The sequence below is a fragment of the Desmodus rotundus genome, chromosome 5 (assembly GCF_022682495.2).
Source record: "Desmodus rotundus isolate HL8 chromosome 5, HLdesRot8A.1, whole genome shotgun sequence".
NCBI classification, from domain to species: domain Eukaryota; kingdom Metazoa; phylum Chordata; class Mammalia; order Chiroptera; family Phyllostomidae; genus Desmodus; species Desmodus rotundus.
Window position 1 is genome coordinate 71550700 of NC_071391.1, and position 11419 is coordinate 71562118.

An 11419-nucleotide genomic window follows, 5' to 3' on the forward strand; every position below is an offset into this window, starting at 1 on the left:
AGCCACAGTTTGCTGGTCCCGGAGCCAAGATGACTTAAATTTTATATCAGTAAAAAGACAGCCCTGGCTGGCATTGCTCTGCAGATTGGGTGCCGGCCTGTGAACCAAAGGGTTGCTAGTTTGATTCCCACTCAGGGCCCATGCCTGGGTTGGGGGCCAGGTCCATGTTTGGGGGCGTGCGAGAGGAAACCAGTCAATGTTTCTCTCGCACATCAATGTTTCTCTCCCTCCCTTTCTCTCTCTAAAAAATAGATAAAAGCTTAAAAAAAAGACACAGGAATATGAGTTCTACTACCACAATTTAAGCTTCATAAGGGTAAGAATCATGATTTTTTTGTTCAATGATATTTTCCAGGGCCTATCATAGTACCGGCAAGGAGCAAGTGCTTAGTAAATATTTTCTTTTTGATTTGGATTGAACACAGATAATACAAAGAGGCAACTCTAGAAAGTGGGGAGCCTTCCCTAAGCTCCTTTTATCTGTTACAGCAGGGTCCTCCACCTGTTTCGCACCAAGGACTGGTTTTGTGGAAGACAATTTTTCCACAGGCTGGGGCTGGGGCTGGGGCAGGGGCAGGGGTGATGGTTTCGGGATGATTCAAGTGCATTACACTTATTGTGTACTTTATTTCTATTATTACTACATTGTAACATATAATGAAATATACAACTCACCATAGTGCAGAATCAGTGGGAGCCCTGAGCTTGTTTTCCTGGAACTAGACGGTCCCGTCTGGGGTGACGGGAGACAGTGACACCAGAAGTGTGTTCCTTATGTCCAGTCTACTCCATAATCTCATTGTGGTTGCTGTCACTGCAGAAAAGCCTGCTTCTCAAAGATAGGATGTTGGAAATGGAAGCAGGCTTTTCTGTGCTTTTGTGGCAATCTTGGGATGTTCTGCCTTGACTTTATGTTTTTATTTTTTTTTGCCTGCAACAGTCTTTTTATCTTTTTTCTTTAAGGCTACTGAAAATCTGCACATAGACAAGGCAGTTAATTCTCATAATAACAATACCTCCGTCCACATAGTCAAGGCCTCCATCAGATTCCCCAGTGAGCATGGGGTATGTCCCATTCTATTCCACAGGTCCATGTTCTTGTGAGTGTGGGATTAGGACGAATTCTTTCTGGAAATACTAGCTTCTCACAAACTGCCTCCTTGAGCAGTAAACACTGTACTACTTCACTGTGAAGAAGGAAGGCGGAACACGGGTTAAATTAGGAATTTTGCTCTCGTGATATATATTCTTGTAACATGTAGGTCATGTTGGCCTCATGGTCAAGTCGTGTCATTCACTCTGATAAGCACTCCATCAATTCTCAAAAAAACTGCAGCAGCAGGATGAAGCTGGAAGACGGTACTCTCATTTTCACACCTAGACTTGAAACTCCATGATTATGAAGTTCATCCTCAAACAGAACTTTTTCAAAAAACTTAATCTGTTCTCTGGCTTTCAGTTTCCCTGTATCTATATGATCTGTTGTTGGTACAACCTTTAACTTGAGTGATTCTCCAAGTAATGTTCCCTTACAATCTGTTGTATAGGTCCAATGATACCTCCTTGGGGTGTTCACCCTCCATCCTGCTTTCCTCCCACTCTTCCGCACAGGCTCCTCTGAGCATTCCTTGGTAGCTATTTACACATCTTAAAGCATCTGTAGCATTGAACTCGATCCCAAAGCCAGAACAGTGCTGGATTCTTAAAATGTTGTCTCCAAACACCATTTTGGGGAGGGATGGTATATGCAGTTCATCAGCTAACTTCTCCATGTCCGTGCTCTTCATGATGTGGATCTTGGTAGCTGCCAGCTTCCAGGGTCCGAGTGGCTGCTCTGGAAGCCATGGATCATCATGGCCCAGGCAGGGCCCAAGGGCCGCCGAGGACAGGCCGGAGGGGCAGCGGCAGCAGATACCAGTTCTCTGCCTTGCTGCAGCCCTGCCTCCACTTTAATCTGCTCACTTCCTGCTGTGTGTGCCGCCCCCCCCAACTGGCACAGGGTTGGGGATCCCTGTGTTATAGACACCTGAGATTTGAATGAAACAGTGTTTCGATGTTGCCATAGTTTGCGGGAGTGGGGGTGGTAGTAGACACTATAATGGTAAGTAAGCGCCTGTGTAGTGCTTCATGTGTCAGGCACTGATCTAAGTGTTTAAGTATATTAACAGATTTAATCTTGAAAAATTATTATCCTCATTTTACAGTTGAGAAAATGGAGGCACAGAGAGGGGCAGTAACTTGCCTAAAGCCGCATAGCTAGTAAATGCAACGCTGGAACTCAGACCCTGGCCTCAGAGTCTATTTCCTCACCATTAAGTTTTTACTGCGTCTCATGTAGATAGAAGGGAATGTGTTAACAGTTTTGTCCATGGCTGCTACTTAGAGTGAATCACTGAGTTTGAAAGGCACCGTTGCTGAGTTCTCTGGTTCATTTTCTTTGTTTTCCCATGTTTTTGCTTCAGGTGGTCAAACACGTCATCATTTTCAAGCAACCCCATGTCACAGAGCCAAACAGCTAAAGGGGTCAATTTTGATTCAGATAAGGTAATAAAGTTACTGTTATATCTTAACTTTTAACTGCTTATAAAATTTAAATAAGGACTGCTAAGCTACTTGCTGGAAATTATTTTTTGTAATAGTTTGAATTGATAACCTTTCTTTGAAGTATAGCTAGTAGTACTATCAATAAGTACTATCTGTTGAGTGCCCATCAATATAAATACCTCAGATTTGTAAAAGGCCTGCAGATTTAAAAAATATTATATTCACTCACCTCTGATTCGCTCAGTTAACAAGAGGATCAGAGTGCTTTTTTTGGCTTCTTTCATTTATATTTAGAGAAATGATGGTGATGATATCCTGAAAGCTTTTAATATTACTTTAAAGGTATTTGTTAAATACCCACTTTACGCTGCACACATTTCGTGTATAAGATAGTACATGGCTGTGATTTCTTGTCCCAGGTGTGTTCAGATAGTGACTGGAATCTGAAATAAACTCCAGTCCAGTGTGGTTATCTGGACCAGACAACTATAAAATCCCTTCTAATTTACACGGGAAGGAATGGGAGGAGGTAGAGTCAGGCCTTGCCTCTTGCCTTTATTCATTTGTTTTAACTACACTGAATTAAAGCTACATGACTGAAGGATACTGGCCTTTCCCTTTCCTCCATGGCTGGCATTGGAATGGTTTTTGCTAATTTTTGTTGAATTGTTTGAAGGTGTTTCTCTTAAGCCTATCACCTCTTCATTTATTTATTTTTATTTAGAAATTTTTAAATTATGGTAAAAACACTTGACATAAGGCTTTACTGTCTAAACCATTCTTAAGAGTACAGTTCACTAATGTTAAGTGTATTCACGTTGTGCAACAGACCTCCAGAGCCTTTTCATCCTCCAACACTGAAAATCTCTGCCCATCGAACAACTCCCTGCTTCCTCCTCCCCACCAGCCCCCGGCAGCCAGCCCCTCGTTCCGTCTCTGAATTGACCGCTTGGGATACCTTATATCAGTGGGATCTTACAGTGAACGCCTTTTTGTGACTGGCTTCTTGGAGCATAATGTCCTCCAGGTTTGCTCCTGTTGTGGCGTGTGACTCACCCCTTTCATTTCGAGCTCTGGCAGCTGCTCTCATGTTCCATGTGTCCCAGCTGTGGTTTAGAAACTGTTTGAGGAGAAGATGCACCAAATCAGGCTGCAGCGAGAAATTACAGCTTGAACTCCATCAGTTAAATTCTAACATGTTTCCTCCAGGAGGGAAGTGAGAGGTTGTCAACTGGTTTATTAACTTCAAAGCATCTAGAAGTACCTGTGTTTATATATTACAGTTTAAAAGTCTATATAGTTCATTTTAATGGCAAAGAAGGATTATTAGCAAATAACTCTATTAAACTTCAATTTGAATTTATCTCTGGTTTATTAACAAGTTCTACCTTTGGTAGCCAAAAATTAATCAACAAATGAAAGTGCATTTTTATTTTTCAAGGCATCCATTTTTCACCAGAGATAGCTCGCTTAGCAAACATTTGAATATGTTAATACCATCAACAAAGCCTAACATCAAATAATTATTCCTTTTTATTAATATCTTAAAAGAAATATAAATCAAAAATTTGAAAATTATGCTTTTTCTTCTGAATATTTAGTTATAGAATAATAAGAATTAACTTAATGTTATCCTCATCAAATTATATAGTTTGGTGTGAGGTTCATTAGTTTTCTTTCTCTTTATTAAGTTCTTGGTTAATCTCTGATACTCTTATCTCTTTTTACAAATCATATAATCTGCAGCCCAGCAGCATGGGGACTCTGAAAGTGAAATACTCCTATTTCTTTTTTATGAAATATTTCAAAGGTTGCTTTGCTGCATTCTTTTCTTGCATCAGTGCTAGAGTAGCTATTTATTTCTAACACTAAATGTGTAATAAGAAAAATAAATTACAGCTATTTCTGAGTTAGATGATGTGGCTTCATTATGTTTTTGGCTGAGCTTTCAGAACATCAGATACTCCAATAATATGTAAATGGAAAATACCTATTCAAAAACCAAATGGAAATGACTGGAAGAGTATTTATTTTTCTGGCTTGCCCACACCTTATTTGTCTTTATTAAGGTCAATAGCTGAGAGAACTGTATATAGTCAGTATTGTAGGTATATATACACACGTATACCAGGATAAATTTTTATTCTTAATACTTGCTAAAAATTTAATCAGACTTATTTATTTCATCAGTGAAATAGCTAGTAACAAAGCGGGGAAGAGAAAGCATGATTGACAAACTGTTCATATATATGAAGGAAGTGGAAGAATGAAAGCCTGCCTCATGTGATAGGAGAACATTACTCTTACTGGTGTTGTTTTGCCCATAAGAACTTCTGCCTTGTCTCAGGGAAGCGTGGAACACTCACTGAAGTAACATTTGCATGTCGTTGCAGGACGACGATGACGATCCTTTCCTGAACATTAGTTCTTTAAGAAGAAACAGAAGATAATTATTTAATGGCACTCTGTAGTTTTGAAGATTCAGGAAAAATCAAAACATTGCAGGCTAAGAGTTTACAGCAGAAGATTTTTAAAGTATTGCCGTTAACTGAAGAATTTGAAAGAGACTTACTTAACAGGGAGATAATGTCTAAGAATTTCTGTGTTTGAGTATCATTCCCTGAACATGACTCCATTACTTGAGAACTTCCCAGCTCAAGGACATACCGTCTGGCCTTGGTTTTTCTCATTTTTATATCTGGTTGTTAACATTACATGGTGATGCTCTGTAAAATTTAGACTGTTACTTTCCTGACATGTATTAGTGTATACCTTAGTGAGAGCTTTGCTTAAATATTAGTCTTGAATAATGATTAAAATAAATGTGCCATTATACATTTTTGCTTCACAATCAAAGGCTACGTCAGTATTTTAATGTACTTACATTTAGCCACAGTTGAGAAATAGAGCTTATAAAACTTAATCTCTTTATAATCTTAATGATTTCTAAAGATTCTCTATTTGCTGAAGGTGAAACAGCCCATGTGAAACTGTGCCTAATCTCGCTGTTTGTCACTGAGTATGTGTTCTCTCTCTAATGGTTGTGGTAACGTTAGCCACAGAGACTGAGATGATTAAGATGTACCTTATACTTTGAGTAATTAGATATGTTTGTATAAAAAAATAGAGCAAATGATCAGAATTACTGACTTTTTAATTTTTATGTGTAAAAGATTATGTTCCAGTAATTTTCTCCATTAGTCTCTATTTTTCATGGTTCTCTCTGTATCTCTCTCATCTGTTTCTAGGAGGAAAAGAGAGTCTTAAAAGGCCCCTGAGAGTATGCCTTCTTTTCTCCTGGGAGGCAGCTATATTTAAAGACTGCTCACGGGAGGTACAGATCTTGGCAGGACAATAGTCTGACGTTTCCTCACCTGCGGAAACAAACTTGACTGGGCAGTGTTCACGTTAAATGGCTTAGTCATACCTGGAATGTGTTATATGAAAGAACATTTGCATAGTGGCTGCCTTTATATTGTACCTCTGAAATGACCTAAGTCAAGAATGGTGATGTAACATTCTAGTGAGTTTCTTTAAAAATACTTTCTGTACCTAACTTGAGCATGAGGATGATTTTAGCAGGCAGCATTAACTCAACGAAGGCATTGTCCTGTGAAATATTCTCAGGCACTTCTGCCCGCCTTTAACATTCCCGGTGTCGGAATGAAGCAGAGGTGAAGTAAGGATCGAGAGTTGCCCTGCATGATGGAATGGAAGCCAGTGTGGGTGGCAGTCTCTGGCTGGTGCAGCCCCTGCACGGGCAGCATCAGCTCCTGGCTCTCTGCACCTGCCGTTGAGATGCATGTGCTTGGGCGAGTGTCATAGTGAGGGAGGTGGCTGCCGAAGCGTCCTGACAGCTTCCTGAGAAAAATGAATAAGGCTTTCTCCCTTTCTAAAAGTGTGCTCTACACTACGAAAGACGTGCTAAGTGTGATGCAGTTAGCTCCAAGGAAAAGTGATTCCACAGCTGAGAGAGAGGTGAGATTCCCTTGAACTAGTCATCGTGTCACTAGTGTGTCACTTACTGGAAATAGGGAAAACCAAACATGAAGGAAGAACTGTGTGGTAGAGCGTTGTTGCTCAGTGAAGTGTGCCATATTATTCTTGGTATTCTGTATTGATGCAGTGCCATTGAGGGGTTTGCGACAGTTTCAGACGTGTTAGCGTAGGTGTGTAGAGGTGATTCCAGGTGATTGTGGAGCACCGGCCATTGCTGTTGGAGGCGGAGAGCAGCGATGAAAACATCCTGAGGAAAAATCTTTCTGTCATTTACCAGAGAACATACCTCTTTCTTGTCTTTTGTTCCCTATCGTAAAAACACAGTAGTGCATTCACAAGGTAACGGATGCATTGTAGTTGTAGGAAATATATGTGGTGTTGGAAAATTCAAGCACGTAGGTATGTAACTTTTAATTCAGGTACATACACCTTTTCTAACCCTTAAAATTGCAAAATACAGTAACAGAAAAGTCACGTGGTTTAACAAATAATTATAAAGTGAGCACTAGTGGCATCTCTGCCGCTCAGGGAATAGAAAATCACAAGTGTCTGGAAGCCCGCTGAGTGAGTTCTCTCTGAGTGACCCATCGCCTTGACTGTAATTGAGAAGCTCTTTTTCTTGCCACAAGGTGGTGCTTCCACCATTAGATGGCAGACAGATGATGCAACTGCAAATCCACAATGAAGTTAGTGTCGTTTTGCAGTAAATTTGGAACCTATGCAATAACACTCTCCCTATGCAGTAATGCCAAAATTAGCCTTCTAGTCTTACGTGTACATCGTTTCACCTATTTCACCTGGCTCAGCCTGTTACCAAGGGAATTGCCAGCTTGATAAATTTTACATGTAAAAAGGTTCAAGAAGAAACTTATGCTTTAATAAACAAAGAGAAAAATCCTTTATTAGAAACATTGAATTAAAGTCTCCCATTGTGCCCTGGCTGGTTGGCTCAGTTGGTTGGAGTGTTGTCCTTTATACCAAAGGTTGCGGGGTTTCATTCCCCATCAGGGTAAATACCTAGGTTGTGGGTTCGATTCCTGGTCTGAGCTCATGCAGGAGGCAAATGATCAATGTTTCTCTCTCTCACTACTCCTCTCTCAAAATCAAAGTATATCCTTGGATAAAGATTTTTTAAAAAAGCCTCCCATTGTAAAATTTTTCTGTTGAAATGTACCGTTTAAAAAAATCTTTCCCCCAGTGTCATCTGATGTCCTTTTTTATGTCTATCATATATTCATAGTATTTTGTGTTTTCTTGTAGAGCTAACTACCGTTAAGATTATTATAAAAGTTTTATAGAATAAAGACTTGGTTTTTGAGTCCAAAGAGCTTCCATGTTCTTGAATGAAAAATGTCCACATTTCACCATATGCTTACCTCATTCCCTTTAATATTTTTGAACTTAATGTTTATTAGCTAGATCTGAAAACACTAGAATTTTAGTTTGATCTCTGTGAGCCAGTTCACATGCTCACAGACTGCCATGCACATTTGTGTATCTTTACCGTGACGGATCACTAACTCTGATTTTAATTGTTTTTAAATTGTAAGGGCAACACATATTCTTCAAAGTTCAGACATTGAAAGATGTATCAAAACGTGTCCTCTCCCCTGTAATCCTCTTCCCAGACATAACCTCTCAACCATTAGATACATATTTCTCCAATTACTTTTCTCTGAATGACTAGTAACAAAAATTAGTGAATTAGAACCCCAAATTGAAGAGTCAAATATTTTAGTCCCCATATCAAAGCATATATGTTCACCTTGGTATTTACCTTCACATTCTGAGTGTTCCACATTTGTTTTTTTTCTTTCTTTTTTTATCTTTCAAAGACAAAACCTTACATTTCTCACACTACATTTCATCTGGTCACCACTCTTAAGACACTGACGAAAGCCCACACTACTCTCCAGTCTGAAAGGCAGGCGCACACTGAGATTTTGGAGGCATTTATACAAAAATAGTTAAACTGCAATGCTTTTACCACTTGCAAATACGACATACAAATGGACATTTGTGAGTTTCTTAAAGCAGCAAGAATAGAGAAGAATTTACTTGCTTTTTACCAGAATTCACCAATTTTTAACATTTTGACGTTTTAAAAATTATGTATGTGTATGCTACATACACATATTATGTACACATTTAACTTTTTTCAACCTTTTGCGAGTACATTGCAAAGGGCAGTTAATGCTTTTTAAGCCTTCATACTTAAGCGTATATTCCCTAGGAATAAGGATTATCTCTTACATAGCAACGGTATAGTTACCAATTTCAGAAACTCTCACAGTGATTTAGCACTTTCCAGTCTTTTCCATATTCCAGTCTTTTCAGTTGTCTCAGTAATTTCCTTACACAGCATATTTTTCTTTCTAGTCTAAAATGTAATTCTATTTTTTGAATATGTGGAACATTACCATGCTTCCAGAAATCTAAACCATTCAGAATGTGTACTCAAATTGTAACTCCCTTCCCTCTCCTTTTCACTCCTTTCTGCTCCATTGGTCTGTCTCTTCATTCACCAGTAGCACAGGTTCAGATACGGAGGCTGTGTAATGTGTTTAATGTCTGATAGGGCTAATCACCCCTCATAGTTTTTCATTTTCAGTGTTTACCTAGCTGTTTTTTTGTGTTTGTTTTTCCAGATGAACTGCGGTATCCGTTTCCTAGTGCTAGCAGCTGTATGACTTCTCTCACGGGCCTTTACGTCCGATACCCACGGTGCAGCATGTATCTGTAGTCCGTACTTTTCACTGCTTCTCATAATTTACACTCCCACCAGGAATACAGGAGAGTCCTAGGTGCTCCCTATCCTTGCAGTACTTGGTGTTGTCAGTCTTTTTTATTTATTTATTTTTATTGTGGCTTTAATTTTCATTTCTCTGATGATTAAAGATGTTGAGGAACATTCAAATGTTTTTTGGCAATTTTGAATCCTTTTGTGATACGTGTTCACCTTTTGCCCATTTTTAAATAGGTTGCCTTCTTAAAATTGATTTCTAGGAGTTATGTTATTTTATCTAGGTGATATTCATGTATTTTAAAATTCCTTTATTAGATATATATATAGCAAAATCTCCTCCAGTCTGTGGCTTGCCTTTTCCTTCTATAAATGGTGTCTTGTAGAACAGAAGTTCTTAATTTTAACGAAGTCCGTTATATCAATGGTGAATGTTTTGTGTCCTGTTTGAGAAAACTATTTTCTGTCCTAAGATCAAAGAAATTCTGTGTTGTCTTCCAGAAGCTTATCTGATTGTCTTTCACATTTCACTGTACGGTCCAGCTGGGAATTGATTTTTGTGTGTAGTGTGAGATAGGCACTTTGTTTCACTTGCACCAACATGTTTGGTGAAGTGACTGTCCTTTTCCCCTGCTTTGCAAAGATACTGTTTTCTTCAGAGCTTTGAGGGAATTTGTTGAGAGCTGCTTTCCTGTATCCAAAGGGTGCGGAGCTTTTCTCTACCATTGTCAGGTGTCCCAGGCGGTCCCTTTATTGCCACTAGTTGGTAGGCCAGACTTCAAGGACCACAATAGCCAGGAGCAACAATGAAATCACCATTATCAGCTCACAAGGTGCTGCTTTTCTGTCCACCATGTTCACATGCCGGGTTTTGGTGCGAAGTTTCTCATCTTTGTTTTCCACCAAGTGGGCAAGCTCATCAATCATCTCATTCTGTTCATCTATCTCATTCTTAACCTCTTGCCCCATTTGTTTTTGGCAATTTAAGATGGAAGAAAGGGCATCAAGCCCTGTGTCCCCTGGATGATTTTCTGCTGCTGTCGCCAGATTTCACCAAAGCTCAAGCCTCTGGTCTCCGGCTCCTCAAAAAGCCAAGGGCTGGATACGCCTCACTCAGCCCGTCCTCTCATCAGGCTGGGCCTCACTTGTATTTTCTCCATTTCTTTCATACTTGTTTCATTGTTGAGTTTTCTCCGCAGTCTCTTGTGCGATTTGGCAAGTCGAACCATGTGGAGAAGCCTGGGCTCCGGCGGAGGCAGGGGGAGTGGACTACAGTCATGTGAGGAGAGACCGGGGTTGGTGGCTCTGGGGAGGGTACAGAAGGGACAGCTGCCAGGATCCCTGTGCTGAGTCCCTCTCCCACACTGCAAATGCCATCTTTCTTGCAAAACATCTTAATTACTTATTAAGAGACCACTTTATACAGATCTGTTTTCGAACTTTTAATTACCCTCTATTGCTCTATTTGGAATTAATTATTTAGGTTTATAATGAGCCTTTTTATCTACTATAACAAATCTTCCTTTTTAATTTTTCTTCCAAGGGTATCTTGATAGTTCTTGGCTCTCTAACTATATATACTGCTGTGACCTAATGTATGGTTTTACAAAAATAACTGCGTTTCAGTTTGGTTGTAATTCTTACCTACGGTCAATTGCAGTTGATTTAATTTAAAACTGATCTAATTCCCAGACTTGACTAGACATTTTCTTTGATAGCCAAAGAACCTGATTTTGGTGATTTATGGATAGACATTCTGACAGGTGTGAGGTGATATCTCATTGTGGTTTTAATTTGCATCTCTCTGATGACTAGTGACACTGGCCATCTGTCCTCTTTGGAGAAATGCCTGTTCGGGTCCTCTGCCCACTTTTTAATTGGTTTGGTTGGTTGTTTGTTTTTGATGTTAAGTTGTATGAATTCTTCATGAATTTTGGATATTAACATCTTATCAGATGTATCAGTGGCAAATCTCCCATTTAGTAAGTTGTGTTTTTGCTTTGTTGATGGTTTCCTTTGCAGTGAAAAATTATTTAAGTTTAATATAGTTCCATTTATTTTTTCTTTTGTTTCCCTTGTCCAAGGAGATATTTCAAGAAAGAAAAATTACTAAGAGCAATGTCAGAGAATTTA

At 39.3% G+C, this 11419-nt stretch overlaps 1 protein-coding gene and 1 pseudogene across 3 annotated transcripts in view; one reads left to right on the forward strand and one right to left on the reverse strand.

Moving 5' to 3' along the window:
* The window catches only part of MRE11 (MRE11 homolog, double strand break repair nuclease), a 66643-nt gene extending 61266 nt beyond the window's left edge, over positions 1–5377 (forward strand). For all 3 annotated transcript variants that reach the window (XM_024574597.3, XM_024574596.3, XM_045183562.3), the window contains exons 19-20: positions 2463–2544; positions 4938–5377. In XM_024574597.3, the coding sequence (XP_024430365.2) occupies positions 2463–2544; positions 4938–4994 (139 nt within the window). In that variant the 3' untranslated portion in view covers positions 4995–5377. The remainder of the gene's footprint in view (positions 1–2462; positions 2545–4937) is intronic.
* Positions 592–1927, reverse strand: LOC112317515 (TIP41-like protein; annotated as a pseudogene).
* Positions 5378–11419: the final 6042 nt, after the last annotated feature.